This window comes from Cydia pomonella, chromosome 1 (assembly GCF_033807575.1).
Source record: "Cydia pomonella isolate Wapato2018A chromosome 1, ilCydPomo1, whole genome shotgun sequence".
Taxonomy (NCBI): domain Eukaryota; kingdom Metazoa; phylum Arthropoda; class Insecta; order Lepidoptera; family Tortricidae; genus Cydia; species Cydia pomonella.
Window position 1 is genome coordinate 5,942,070 of NC_084703.1, and position 16,206 is coordinate 5,958,275.

General features: G+C 40.3%; 1 protein-coding gene across 4 annotated transcripts in view; it reads left to right on the forward strand.

Annotated features, from left to right (window-relative positions):
- LOC133521769 (disco-interacting protein 2) overlaps nt 1-16,206 on the forward strand; it is a 122,400-nt gene that overhangs the window by 90,871 nt on the left and 15,323 nt on the right. For 2 of the 4 annotated variants that reach the window (XM_061856869.1, XM_061857025.1), the window contains 6 exons: nt 10,004-10,132; nt 10,580-10,810; nt 11,115-11,233; nt 11,565-11,865; nt 12,147-12,458; nt 14,447-14,639. In XM_061856869.1, the coding sequence (XP_061712853.1) occupies nt 10,004-10,132; nt 10,580-10,810; nt 11,115-11,233; nt 11,565-11,865; nt 12,147-12,458; nt 14,447-14,639 (1,285 nt within the window). Of the gene's footprint in view, nt 1-422; nt 1,207-1,236; nt 1,315-10,003; nt 10,133-10,579; nt 10,811-11,114; nt 11,234-11,564; nt 11,866-12,146; nt 12,459-14,446; nt 14,640-16,206 lie in introns of those variants that run through there. The other 2 variants (XM_061856951.1, XM_061857100.1) reach the window with 2 other exon arrangements.

The window sequence follows — 16,206 nt, forward strand, 5'->3', positions numbered from 1 at the left end:
AAAATTGAAGAGTATTTTTCTGCCGAAAATACGCCAACCTATTTGAGACGCCTAAATAGTCGCTGTTCAACATGATGTAATAAGTACTGATAATCAATTTGACTGTTTAATGGACTTAATTTTTTATGGCCATTTCAACTTTTTAAAAGTTTGGAACTCAACAAATAGAATACATATATACCGATGTATGCAACATTGCAGTCCTATTTTTTAACCAGAAAAGTCGAATTTTACGTCTAGTTGTGAAAATAAAATTGTCACTTACACAATACACAGTATTCAGACTAATTTACTATACTCGGGCACACCCACTTTGTCAGTAGAAGAAGGCAACAAATTGAAAAACGGTAGGCGCGATTTTACTTCCCTTCCAAATTGATATTTATTCGCGCCCTTTTCTACTGACAAAGTACTGGGGGTGTGTTTGAGTATGGTATGTCTAAAAAAATAGCTCAATAAATAAGAACAATTACATAGACTCTAGATTCAGCTGTTGCTGAAAATTAATATATCTGAAGTGTCGCTATCGATGCGGTTGTCTATGCAAGGTAACAAGCAGGGACGTCTATTTTAAATTCTCCATTAGGAACACAATCCAAAAACACCTTGCTTGACTATACGAGTCAGTTTTTCATAAAAAGAACCTACGATATTGGAGTGCCGAGAAATGTGGTCACGAAAGCGTGCTAGTGCAACGCACCATTTTCATTTTTCTTTTACACTTGTTCTACTTTTAAGATTCGTCATCTTTCTAGGTTGTGTGATCATGTCACATACATTTGCTTGACGCTTTTTTCACTAAGAAATTTGGAATCGAAAAAAATCTTTATAAATTACTTCTGCCCAGCCATGGCCGTCTAAAAACCGTTGTGAATAAAAAAATGGATTTCTCGCTTATTTTATTGTCATAATTGGATGGGTGACTTGTAAGTACAAAATTAAAAGACAATCAGACCAAGATAAGATGGCTGCGATTTTACAGCCTAGGCAGTGCAAGTGTTATTTGAAACGTCAAATTTCTATGAAATTATGACGTTTACTTAATACGTGCACAAGCTGGGCTACCAAAATCGCTGCTTACTTATCCTGGTCTGACTCTAGTATTGTTTCAATTTCGGTTCCAATTTTTTTTGTGAAGTGTCAAATTCAATAATAGTCGGTTGCTACGCCTTATCGCATAAATTAAGTGGCCAGCTAATTTTGATGGTACGTGTTTTTGGGTTCTTTATCGGGCAGTGAGAGCACACGCGCTCCGTTCTCCGCCGGGCAGGACCAATCGCCGGCTGACGCGCAACGAGAGTCGGTACCACTCCGGTGAGTCACATAAAGAACCTAACGCCATGGAGGTGTGATGTCATTGGTGCATTTTGTTTTTTTTTTTTCCTTTCGGGTGCTAGGTTTTCTTCCGGTTGGGTCTTCTTTCATTCCTTTTGTCATTTTAATTTTAGGTTTCCATTTTTCTACTGTTTTTACTACGTAGATTTTACCGATCTTTCTGATCATTGGAGGACACAACTTATAACCGGTACAACTTGTTCATGAGGCAGCTTTCTATTTGCGTGTTAGGCTTATGCAAAAATAAATAGACTTGCATTCAAGTGGTCATAAAACTACGACTTTATAAATTGTATACATACAATACCTACTTAAAATGATTAAAAGAAACTCAATTCTAATTTCAATATCTCGTTTTCAAGACTTTCAAGAGTGATATATTTTACTTTTTTTATAGTTTTTTTTTAAATAATACATTTGTGTAAATAAATTACTATTTACTTTTAGAAATATAGGTATAAATCATTGACATGCGAATAAAACAATTGTGCAAATACAAATAAACAAACTGTTAGCTATTGCCCGCATAAGTGATTCCTACTTTTTTCTAAAATGGGAATGTTCTGGCGGATAACATTTCTTCATGTAATTTTTTTATGTCCTTGAGGCCTATTTGCAGAATAAATATGAATTTAGAATGCTCCATTCAACACTATTTCAACCGAACATTTGCCTTCTATCTCGGTAAATAGCCCAGTGTTTGCCGTTTGAGACCAATCGGCACCAGCCGTTTGACTCAAAGGTGTCACAAACGGCTCGAGTCCTGTTGACAGCCGGTGTACAGGCGATAATCGGCAAACTGCGCTGGCAATCTGGCTTTGACTCGACTGACGTTAGATGTTAACCCGTTGGATACTAATATCTTAGCAAGTGAAGGCAAAACTTATGGAGTGTGGAATTAAAGCTGAAACTATTAAATTCATAACTCAGAAGCTGCAGTAGATTATGCTTCGGGCTTCTTTGATTGAGTTTTGAAGAGATCTTAAGTAAACCAAAGGCAAGGCTCTCTTGATAGAACAGTATACGGATCTCGCTCTGATTTAATTTATCCATAAAACTCGCTAAAGAAAATACCAAAAGGACTACCCCAAAAAATACGCCAAGCGGGAAAGCATATTAGCCATGAACAAAATGTATGAATACAAGTTATAATAAATAGGAATCGTATTAAGCTGGTTCTACGAAACATAAAGAAAATCTTGGTCGAGAGATATCTCGATTCTAAATTAATTCTCGAATTGGAATGCGTTTATGTGAGCGAACGCGCCCCAAATGATTGTTCTGAAACGATTAAACTTGTCTTAAGAATTCTAGCTTATTATACGTAGATAGCTATAGTTGCATTGTATGTATGAAATGAAATGAATTTAAACGAATCACACTTACACCAAACGGGTTATGTAAATTATCACTTAAATTGGACTGGTTTCTGATTCAAAGTCAACCCTTCAAATGAATATTCCCACTTAGGTATTGTACCATTCAAATAGGTCTTTGTCCCTTGTCGCTTTTGTCGCAAAGTAGTGTCCTTTTGTTACAAAGTGATGTGGCACACTCAGGGATGTCAACAGACAAGTTGTGAACACTTTGTGGTCATAACAAAATCAGAATAAAGATTTGAACATACCAAATATGTTTAAACTCCTCTATGTATTTTTTTCAGCGATATCTGGGAAGAGTTATTAGCCAGTTATCCAGGCCAGTTATCTTTCCAATGACGATTCTTCGAATTCGATTGATGTCTCCTGAGGGGCGATTTTTGAATTTCGATCGCTTGATTTAGTATTCTCCCTTCACTACTTATCTCCAGTAATAGGCATTCAAATTCTAATAGAATGGTCAATACAACTCGATTCCCAGGTTCTATGACTCGTATTTAAATAAAAGCATTACGCTGACTTTTGAGTGAAAAACCGAGCGCTCGAACTTAAATAATCGGCCCTGTCTCTTCTAAAAGAAAACAATAGATAATTTGAATAGAATTATTATAAAAATTACCTAAGCAAGGAAGGGTACCTTTTAGAAGAGAGTTTTTCATAAAGAATAAATTCTCTGGACAATATTGCCCTTTAACAATGTGGCATCAAAAATAATTTTTATTTAATTACTTACCTAACTGGTCAGGTATAAACCGAGTGAACCTTCTGTATGTTAGTACTAGTGTTTAATCTATGATATAATCGGATCTTTCATAGTAGAATTCCTGCCAGGTTTTATTATTAAAAATACAATTGCATACTTCGAATACGAACATTATCAAATTGTTTCGTAAATTCAGTCCAACTTCATTAGTCGATAGCAAATAAAAGTAAAAAGAGGCATCCAAAAACGAATAATTCACTTATGAAATGCCGTATAGGTACTCGTGATAAATGTGCGAATTAAAAAGATGATTAAAGCCTTAGTTTCGAAGATTTCAAGTGTCTCTTTCTTGTCTGCTGGAAATACGACCGTAACTTTGGGTACTTAAAGATTATTTTAGAACATTTTTTATTATTTGTTGAATACATGTGTCGCACAAGTGTCGAGCCATACGTGGTTGCTGGCTGTAATTCCGGCTGCATATTAAGGCGCTCTTCACATTAGATGCGGGTATTGACGGTTGTCTTGCTCGCGCACAGGAACGGAGTGCGGGTCCGGATCAGTGTGAAAACCGCGTAAAGTCTGCCGGTGCACAGCTCACATATAGTCTGGCTAACCAGTTCTGTCAGAAGAAATAGGCAACCTTAAAGAATTTCACGCTCAAGGCGTGTATTTCGATTATTTAACTCCAATTAGAGATATTCGGGTTATTCACAAGTCCGCAGTGAACATTATAATTACGAGTAATTTATGCGTTAGACCATTCACACTGTTATTGTGTTCGCCATCCATTTTGTCAACTTGCTTAGCGTATCGGCTCTGTCAAACCTGTGGCAAAAATGGATACCTACCTCTCGCGTCGAACGATAGTTCCTATGACGGTTGTTTTTATTCTCTAGTGTTTCGTTGTCCCGTAAAATGTTTGTAGACATTTTTTGCAAGTTTTAAGCGCAGAAATTTGTTTAGAAACGTAGCATTTAAGTAATAAAAATTTCTTCAATTATTTTTTAAATACATTCAACCCAAAGGGACTTGAAAAGGACTGTCATATAGACCATCACTCGTCGCGAGAGGTAAGAGTATAGCGTATTGGCTCTGTCAAACCAGCATAAATGATAAAAATTGATATCTGATGAAGTTCTATTTTCAAAGTTTGCATAATAGGTACGAGCGCTAGGTAGCACCACACATAGAGGCCTTTCACAATAGTGAATAGAGGCGAGCGCGCAGCGAGTTCACCGCGAGCGTGCATCGATTGCGCTGCGTACTAAAGATACAGGGTGCATAGACAATGCCAATAATTAACGCTCCGTAGCGAACGAAACGCAACTGTTTTTGTCGCACTAGTATGGAAGAGTGATTGAGCGCCTAACCTTTAGGCGTACTCCCATATTAAAGGCCCACGCATTTATAACCTCTTTGGTGTTGCGAGTGTATATGGGAGACGGGAAGGGCATCCGCTAGCTGACGCGGTTGCACGGAGCTGATGAGCGGGTGAGATATAACTATGCTATACTACGAAGCGTGAACAATTGGCATTTTGTCTACGCACCCTTGGATTCTTTGAAAATACGTTGCACGCTCGCGGCGTAATCGCTACCTGCTCGCGGTATAAACGTTGCGCGTTCGCGGCGAACTCGATGCTTGCTCGCGTCGCTCTCAATTCGCTCGCAAATCGTCAGTGTTTTAGGGCCCTAAGCCTGAATGTTTGGGTCACCTGTGCTCTGCGAGTCTTTGCAATGACACCACTGCAGTTATTGTCTGTCCCCTTTTTAAGGATGCCATATGTCTGTTCGCAAGGGCACCTGTCATTCCTTCCCCTTGAATAGTAACTGTTATTTGAAGTACATTTTACCATATGACAATTATAACTAAAAAAACTTATATAATAACTATTATAGTGGCTCTGCTCTGTGAGCTGTAATCCTCGTTAATCGCCACGGCTCCGCCATTTTCAAAAATATCCGTGTTGTAACTCCCATGTCTGCAGGGTAGAGGTAATTCCATGCTTTTGTTTTCTTTTACAATTAATAGGATAATCACTCTTTCAACAAGTAAATCCGATTATCGACGCTACATATAAATTATTGGAAGCTATTTATAGGAAAAAAGCAATTATAACTAGAGATGCCCCGAATAGTGCCTTTGGCCGAATACGAGATATTCGTCCTCTCTCTCGACCGAAGCGCCGAATATTCGGCATAAAATGCGAACATTTAGAGTCACATTAATTATGAACATTGTTCGCCGACCAAGCACAACGTTTGCTAAGATTTCTATATGTGACCTTTTTTGCCACCCTTGTGTTATTTCTAGTCACCATCGCGAGCCCTTTTCACCCTTATAGGAGAAAGAAAGTGTCCTAAAATTCCTATATATTTTGCATACTTTCCTTTTTGTTACCGCCATACAAAGTATATGGGGAAATGGTAACACAATAGGAATAAATTCTGGGACATTTATCTCATTAGGATCGAAAGAGGTCCTGGTTCTGAGTAGAAAAAAACACAAAACTTATGAAAAAATACAGAATTATTAAAAGTGGATTTTTTGTAAGAAACGCTCATTTAATAACTTTCCAAGAATATGTATTAAATATAGTGGTTTTCGGTTAAGTTTATTGTGTATTTTTTCATTTTAGGTAAGTGCAATAGATATTCGGTATTGGCCGTATCGTAGATGACATTCGGCCGAATACCGAATATTCGGCAAAGTGGCTGAATAGGCCGAATACCAAATAGTTGCCATATATGCGTGGCATCTCTAATTATTACTGTAGGTACAGCAATATTGGCGTAATCGATATTGTATCGAGAGGGGGCTTAATATAGAAAATTAAGTACCTACCCACACTGCTGGCTGATTCTAGAGACAGAAAATTAGGCCGAAACAAAGTTCTTATATGTCCTTTAAACAATACCTTAAAACCTGACTTTGATTAGAAACTATTTGATTAAGCGGGCCAAGTCTGTGGTGGGTTTCCACGCGTAATTGGATTCTATTCATCATATGCAATCACAGACTAAAAATAACAGATAGAAGATATCGATTCTGTGGGTTTATTTTAGGTTCAATTTTCTTTCCTGCGGACATGCTCAAAGTTCAGTGACACAGTGAGTAATGACTATTTTTAATGAATCACTTGATAGAAACTATTATTTGCATTCACTTGTTTTAAAATATATTACAGCCTGTTACAATCAACATTGTCTCTCCTGTGGACAGAAAATAACATTTTATACAAATAATTATTTTATCACCTTTCATACGTATACGGTGGTCAAAAAACGTGGGTTCAAATTTAAACTTCGGTTGTGTTAAGTGTAGAGCGGACAAAATCGTTCTAGAAAAAATGCAAAAATATGTCTAAAATGTTCGGTCAGGATCCTTATAATACACAGACAAGAGTTCAAAAGAAAATGAGCTATTTGCATAAGAAATTATCAGAAAATTGGAAATTATAGCCCTTAACTTCGGCTGTGTCAGAAGAGACATGGACCTCAACATGAATTGTTGTATCTGAATCTATTATGGAAAATCTAGAGACATTTTTAACCAAACACTGTAAACGTGACAGTTAAACGTTACAACACGTTTGATGACTTTCTCCATTCAGTTAGACCACTTAACGTAAAGCTGCGAGTATCCGACAAGCTGCAGTGGCAGCATGGTTGTATTTTTATCACTTGTCACTATGCTCGTCACTTTCGCACTTACATACTTGTTAGAACGCGACAGGCGATAAAAATGCGACCGTGCTACAGCCGCTGATTCACACAAAATTTTACTAATATGCTGTTTTTACTGTCACATGATCTGGAGATCAGTGGCTTTTATTTTTTTAATACTACGTCGGTGGCAAACAAGCATACAGCCCGCCTGATGGTAAGCAGTCCCCGTAGCCTATGTACGCCTGCAACTCCAGAGGAGTTACATGCGCGTTGCCGACCCTAAACAAACCCCCCCCCCCCTCGATGAGCTCTGGCAACCTTACTCACCGGCAGGAACACAACACTATGAGTAGGGTCTAGTGTTATTTGGCTGCTGTTTTCTGTGTAAGGTGGAGGTACTTCCCCAGTTGGGCTCTGCTCTAGATCTGGAATGACATCCACTGGCTGTGCCCTACCACACAGAGCGAGATGACATTCACAATGCCCATACCTCTCTTGTGTGTGTTATTGAGGATCACGTTATAATGGCTAGGTGATGCTTTAAGAAAAACAACTTTTCCGGAAGACGAGGTTTAAGTCGCAGGTGATATTATATTGTTGCGATTACAGATGTGAAAAAAGCTTTCATAAACCTCCCGCGTCGTATGATGGATTGGACCCGGGTACGTCCTTAAACTACGTCCAAACGAGAGGTACGGGCATTGTGAATGTCATCTCGCTTTGTGTGGTAGGGCATAGCACAGCGATCTAGAGCAGAGCTCAACTGGGGAAGTACCTCCACCTCACAGAAAACTGTAGCCAAATAACACTAGACCCTACTCATAATGTTGTGTTCCTGCCGGTGAGTAAGGTTGCCAGAGCTCAACGAGGGTGCGGTGTGAAAAAAAAAGAAATGCCGTTGTGTTTATTATACTTCAATCGGAAAAACATATTTTATCATGTCACTGTTTACCATTTAATTGTCCTTATTTAGGTAGGTATTGTATTTAGCTATTACAATCATTAGTTTCAAGTTGTTAATAAAAAAAATGTTTTTAATTTACGCGGTTATCACATTGAAAGCGATCCTCCCGCCGGTCAGCGTTATGCATGAATAAAGCGATGTTTTGCTCACACATTGGAGCGGCGTGAGGATCCCCATTCAATGTGAAGATCTCCTAAGTATACCTATAGTTTTTAATTTACGCTGTTCTCACATTGCAGCGGATCCTCCCGCCGGTCAGCGCTATGCACGTATATAGCGGCAGAGCGGCGTGAGGATTCGAATCCAATTTGAAGATAAAAAGTTCTCCTAATTAAACTTACCAGTGGTTACTTGATTGTTTGAGTATATAGGTTCCGGTTCTGTTCTATGGTGTCATTAGATATACCGTTGCTGCAATCAATATATGAAACGCATTTCATTTAATAACTTGAAGGCCTAACCAACCATTTTGCATGTCTGTCATACTTGCTTTCCATTCAGCCTTTAAGGAAAATTTAACGTAAAATAAAACTTCATACTAATATCTCAACATGAACAACATGCCAGCATTCGACAGACCTATTAATTTACCATAGGGAACATAGGGATGCAGCTACAGGAAAAAAATACATTACACGTCCGTCTTGGAGACTTGCATATTATGCAATATGTAAGCACACGGAGCTCTCGTTCTACGCTCGTATTACGAATCGTAATTTACGATACGCTTACGCGTCTCAAACGTCTCTTACGATTACGCGCCGTGTGCTGAGGGCCTTAGTCGATTGAGTACCCCTTTTTTTGAAGATACACAAATTTATACCCTCTTTTAGTATTTTTTTCTAAGAGCAATTGTTTTGCTGTATCAGGCGCAAGTGAGGCTTATTTTTGAATTTGGCCAAGAAAAGGGTTAAAAGAGTGATTTATCCTCTAGGGGTTCCATTTTTGCCTTTTGTACCTCAAACGTAGCAAGGTACGAAACCCTAAAGAAAGACAAACATCTCTCATTCTAAATAATTATATCAGATAACTGCATCCCTAAACTCTGACGGCGTTAAGTTTGCCTTAGTTTGACAATGTATGGTTGCGCCATATTTCACGCAAAACTTGGCGGGCGACTTAGCGTAGACGGAGTCTATATTCTACGATAATTTGGGTGTAGTGCTGTGTGTATTATATATATTATACGTCTGTAGAACGCATTAGAGTGAGGAGCACTAAGCAGCCACCAGAGATGAGCGAGGTAGCGATAATACTCGTAGCACTACAGCAACACTCTTAACTTATGATGTCTTTGCAATTAGGCTGGTACAAGGTTACAATCCTATCTTCCTAATATTGGTGCGCAATGGTGCACAAGTATCCATTCGTGTTCTTATTGGTGGTTTGTTCTGGCACATCACTGGTTGAACCTCACCCTAATTACTGTAAATTATCATTTCTTCTGCAAATAAATTGTAATGCAGAAAATGATTTAATTAATATTAATTAAGCATGGCAGTTCTTAGAGTTTTTTTACAGAGTCAAGGTTAGGCAAAGGAAGCGCCACAGATATTAAACTGTGATTTCATAACACGCCGATTTCTTCATGTGTACGCGTGACATATACACACACATTCACATCGGGTTGAGCGGAGTAAGCGGAGAATAGCTTAACCCGATAAATGAGTAGGTATGTTGTGTGCGTGCGAAATCGGTTTGTCCTGAAGTCACAACTTTATCTTAGCGGCTCTACCTCAGTCTACGAGTATCTGTTAATTCTGTGATGTTTTGGGTAGTTATGTAATTATTTACTGCATGAGTATAGAAGTAGTAGTTTGGAAAATTGGAATGTTAATTTTTTTTGTAATAATGATTCTTTGAATGATTTTTGTGACTGTTACGCAATTTCTAAATAACCTTAATGGCTGACTGAGTAAAGCAAAGTACTAAGACAACATGAATGTTACAGAGGTCCGGCAGGAGGCGGTGCAGCAGGCGCTAGCAGAGATGCAGAACAGACCCAAGCCGTCGCTGCCCATGCCGTCGAAGCGGACCTCCATGATGGCTAAGAGCCCGGACAGAGAGCGGCACGACCTTTGTAAGTACTTATTTAAATAACATATTCTAGAGGTGCAGCAGGAGGTCCTTAAAGATCACGACCCTTTTTAGTGCAAAGAGCTCCCTTAAGCCTTTACAAATTTAGACCGGTATCTACCACCCGTGCCTCGGTGGTAGATACCTAAGTACTAGCGTCTTCCACGAATGCAAAAGACGCTGGTTCGATTCCAGCCCTAATCGCTGGAGGCCTTGATATTTTTTTATAGTGCATATGGTGCTGTTTTCCTGCACTGCGGGAATGTGCGGGCCATTATATACTGTAAAACGCTGTACCTATTCCCTTATGTCGTGTTTCAATTTAACGCCACTCGTAAATTTCTTACTTTCTGCACTTGTACCGTAAATAACTATTCTTTCGTATTCGTATTTCTAGATCAAGTCGGTCCTAACTTTTTGTTGGAACTTAACGTATCTTGTTTTCTTGTAGCATCAAGTTCAGACGAGGACTCCTGCGCGGGCGACACAGACCTCCCTCCTCCCCCCGAGCTGGGGTCACCCCCTGCGCGGCGGCCCGCCGCACCGCACCCTCGCTCACATCCGCATCCCCTCCCCCAACCCCCTCACCACCGCGAGAGGGAGCGGGAACGGGAGAGAGAGAAGAAACACGTGAGGGAGAGGACAGAGATAGATCTGTCGGAGATGACACATTTGCCTGCATGTGAGTTTAAGTAATTTACTGTTTCTGGCCTGTCTTAGGGGATACTCCAGATTCATTACAGCGGCAGCGTATAGGTATCATATGGATGGAATTTTACATATCTGGGGTACAGGGGGCTTAATCTGTTTAAGAATAGTTGGCCAGCGACTCATTTCAAAAACTGTTTTTTTTTTTTTGCGACAATTTTGCCTATTAGATAATTAAGCTTTCATTTTATTTCATAGTAACTTCATGGCACAGTAAAACTTTTTTAAACAGGCGTGTATATTGTTGTATTGAAGTATACAAAAAAACGTATTTACAGACATCCAACCGGACGTAACACACACATCGGCCGGCGCGCGACGCGGCGGTGCGCTGGTCGCCGACCGTGTCGGGTGCTATCAATCAGACGATACCGGCACAGGGACCGGGCGATGGAAGGTACGTCATTGTGCTGGCAACAGAGGTGACGCACACTTCGGCCGTGTCGGGTGCTACCAGTCCGTCGATACCGGCCCCGGGACTATAGGTACAGACGTAACAAACACATCGGTGGTCACACCGCGCGGCGGCGCCCTGGTCGCTGACCGTGTCCGATCCTATGAGCCTGACACCGGGCGCTCTACGAATTCATTAGGTACGAACAATTTAGAGAAAATCCAAAGGGAACTTTAAAAAAACCAGGAGATAGTATTTTACGAATCCGCAATAAATTTTCATTAGTTGGTCTGTCTTATTATTTCCTTAGAATAACCATCCATCTCCTCACCAGGTATCAGCCAAGATTCAACAGCTGCTCAACACACTAAAGCGGCCAAAACGGCGACCTTTACCAGAGTTCTACGAGGACGATGACATCGAGCTTGAGATCGCGGCGAACCCCAAGGACCCCAACGCCCCCAAGCCCGAGGGTGGCACCATGACCCCAGCGGTGGGCGAGCAGCTGGTTGTCCCCGCTGGGCTCCCCAGGAACCTGGAGGCGGCGCTACAGAGATACGGCACGGCGTCGTTTAAAGCTAATGTGGCTACGGTTTTAGACCCGAATGGGAAATTGAGTAACTCGCTTACTTATGGTGAGTTCTAGTGGACTAAGAAACATATTACATAGTTTAGGCAATAGATTCAGTTTGGCCAAGTGGTGCACGTGTCTAAAATTCGCTCCATGCTAAAACTAACCTTGGCGCAGTGTGACAAAAGTAAGAATTATATCCAACAAAAAGCAATCCCGTTTAAAGTTAGTTATCTAACTTAAGATGTTTCACAAAATCTTGGGGTTTTTTTTATGATTATGACATGATAACTTAAGTAATTAAAGTTTGAGCCTCATGAATTTTACAAATCGGTTTCTTTACAGGCAAACTACTAAGCCGCTCGCTCAAAATTGCGTTCGCGCTGCTCAACAAATCCTTCACATCGAAGGCGAGCAGCGGCGGCCCGTTAACCGGCGACACATCCATCAAGCCTGGTGACCGCGTGGCTCTGGTGTACCCGAACAACGACCCGATTAACTTCATGTGCGCGTTCTACGGGTGTCTTCAGGCTGGTGTGGTGCCTGTGCCCATTGAAGTGCCGCTGACGAGGAGAGATGCGGGGCTGCAGCAAGTCGGGTTCCTGCTCGGGTCTTGTGGGATACAGTACGCGCTTACTTCCGACGCGTGTCTCAAAGGTATGTATCAAAAAAAGGAGAGAAGATATAAAGTGATTGTTATTTTTCAATTGTGCAAGGTTTCACAAGTTTGTTACTTTGCTAGGGATGTACTGTATCGAGTTTACTTCAAATATGGTAAAACGGTCACTCCATTGAAACTTTCCGTATATAACCTAATTTTTGCGAACTACGGACAGGTCTGACAATTTAAAGAGAGGCGAATGGAACAAACGATGAACGAAAGCAGGAGAAAGTCTAATTTTATGACGCTGACAATTCTAAATGTTATGCTAGAGTTGTACCACGCTAAATTTTGACGCCATATGCTACGTCAATAATGCTATAGGGATATGTACACATGTTTGTTTTATTCAAAATGTATGCAAAGTTAGCATGGTCAATGTCTAGAATCTAGATGGTGAAATTATGAAATACTTATAATATTATTGTTTAGTACAACAACAGGATTACCATTATCAACCACAAATCTTTGCCAAACGAAAGAAAGCTAACTGCAGTGAATAGATACGGAAGTAATATGTAAAATGGAACTTCCGTTATTTGGATACTCTAATGGATCATTACGCGAACTAGGTTGAAAGCGTTATAAATATAGTTACGGAATATGGAACGTTAACGCCGACGTGTAAAATCGGATTTGTGATCGTTTTATTGGTTTACAAAAGAGAACATGGTGAGAAACGTAATTACAAAAAGGCGAACGCGTGTAACAGAGGAACGACAAGTGCCAACAAAAAATATTGAAAACTTTTTAACGTAACTTATGTACTCGATTTTAAATAGACCAAAGTATAGATATACTTTTTTTTAAATCTACCGAAGTTATAAAAAGTACACCCCGTCTAAAAGCTCCGCCTGCGGCATTGATGCCATAACGCTGGCTGCATTACCTCTTTCTATTGCCAATGGCACCTACGCTCGCTGGGAGAGGCAGAGTCCAGCCCTATGGTCTCCCGCAGCGTTGACCAGCCGTATCGAAGGGTTCTCTGTGGCCACTCCTGGTGGGCACGTATTGCACCAAGCACGCTCAGCCTCTGCCAACCTTGCTATCTCAGCGCTGGATATCTGGGGAAAATTTAACATTTTACTGACGAGAGACAGCGAGCATAATGTATAACTTAATCCGTACAAAAGTTTTAATTTCAAAATGGCATTTTTGCGGAACGTAATGCTAAGCAGCTCTAAAAGTAAAAAAGTATGTTTCTATTTGCAACACTTCAATTAAAAATGTGGCTTTTCTACGTGTAACATGCAGAATAAAATGAATAATGTGCGGCGAGAACGCGATGGAGGATTGGAATTGAAAAGCGGACTGACGGGCCAGATAGGAATTCATTTGGAAATTCAAGTGGCTAAATACTGTACTCTTTCTCACCCTGAATACGTTATACTAACACTCATTCATTGGTAAAATATTACAGGTAAAAGATATATATATATTATCACAGCAATTTATTGATATTTTTTTTTGTTATACAGTTGTCAAATTTAACAGTAAGAATTACACAACATACCGTCAAACAAAAAAAATTGTATCATAATACCTAAAAGTAACAAAACAGTTTCCTTTTGTACATGATTGAACTAACCGATGCTGATGTGCACGCACGCCTGTATAATGACTAGGCCTATCTGGTCTATGTTTATAAAATATACCTACTTAAATAAATACCATACATCATGAGTCCTGCATACTTCCCATTTCTAGAGCGTTCCACCAAAATACCTAACACTACTTTTTAAGCCTCAAGGCTTCCATAATTACCTTACCATTGTGTATTCCTATTTGTCACCGCCGGACACAACGATGGAAATATCTAGCTGCATTCATATGAATCATTCCCTTCCACTCCTCACGTATGGCGTCGGTCACGTAGATTGTGGACCATCTGGCGGGTTGTAGACTGGTTTACTCTATATTTCTTCTAGGAGTAAAAAAAATAGAGCCTTTAATGATATGGTATTGACTGTGTTATTTTCCCTAGGCCTACCAAAGACGTCCTCCGGCGACGTCGTCTCGTTCCGCGGCTGGCCGTCCCTCCAATGGGTGTCCACGGAGAAGCTTCCCCGCCCCCCACGCGACTGGATCCCGCCCCCGCGCCCCGCGGACGACAGCCCCGCACACATCGAACACACGTCGGCGGTCGACGGGTCTGCCATGGGCGTCATTGTTACACGGTCAGGACCAAAAGCCTTAAGTTCACGGAGAAGCTTCCCCGGCCCCCGCGTGACTTGATCCCGCCTCCTCACCCTGCCGGTGACAGTTTTATGCCTATTGTCACACGTCGGCGATCGACGGGTCTGCTATGAGCGTCATTGTTACACGGTAAGGATTTAGGCCTGGTATAGTGCTTTGGGATCATAATGAAGCACCCGCGCGACTGGATTCGGCTCGCACGACCCGCGGATGACAAACCCGGACACATCGGCTGGTCTGCCATAGTCGTCATTGTTACACGGTAAACACCAAAGGCCTAAAGTCAGAAGCATACTGGTCTGAATAGTTCCTTTTGTGAAAACTGTAGCGAAAACTCAGAGAAGTCATGCGGAGTCCATGGTCACGTATACCGGGTGACATGCTGATTTCATACTTATGTACTTACGTTGTTACTTTGTTTTTATACTTATCTTTACCACCACGTTATCTTTGGAGACCAATTGAGAAAGCTTATTCTATCTAAAAATTGCGTCACTAATATAATGTCATATACTTACACCCAATTATTAAGGTCGTACCTACAACTTGTACAATGTCACTAAATTAAGAGATGCAGATTCATCTGATGAATAGTTACTCTCAACTCATCCACCCAATTAGAGATTTCATTTCCACGAAAACCTATTTAGTTAAAGCCAAAGTTAAATTTATCTCGTTAAGTGACTATCGTCTCGTGCATAACAATAACTTATTCAGAGTTCGCGCATTGTATACGAAAACTTTAACTAGACGGTTTTAAACTTTGTCATAATACGACCGAATCGCATTCACTATGAAACTATAATAAAACCCAACCTTAACTATAATGTATTAAAATACAAATTCAAGGAACTTGTTTCACGAATATCACCTAATGGAATTCAGCGACAGAATTGCGGTACTATAAAAGTGATCATGATTGGACTTTATGTCTTCGGAATAAGGTTTACCTTGACTGTACAAGCTCGTAAACAAAACTTGATGGAAGTTTACATTCAGTGAAACTTTGAGCATTGCGTCTACTAACGCCATCTAGATCGGGATGTCTGATAACAAGATGCAGGATGCATTGCAGGCAAATGTGCATTTTCATCCGACCGGAGATAGTAGCGGCGATATGTTGAACAAATAGGTGTCGCTTTCGTAAGTTTTTAATAGGCGTATTTCTTCTTCTTCTTTTAAAATATGGCTTCCATCAAATCTATGATGATTTTGCAAGTTTTGTCAAGTTTCGTTGTAAGTTTTAAGTGTGCTCGTAGAGCATGACGTTGTTCGGTAGTTGCTTTTAGTAAAGAGATAGCTGGACTTTACTAAAAGCCACGATGGATTGCCGGATGTTGATTAAAACATGGTTAAACGCGTTTCAAGATTAGTTTTTCATTAACTGCACACTTCCACGATAGTTCACTGCATAATAAGCTATCAATACTACACTTTGAACAACGTAAATGAGTAAAACAAAAAAATATTCTCGAGACGTATTCGCCATCTTGAATCTCAACGACCTAATAGGCGTATTTCTCTTCGCTCATAATTGTCACACGACAT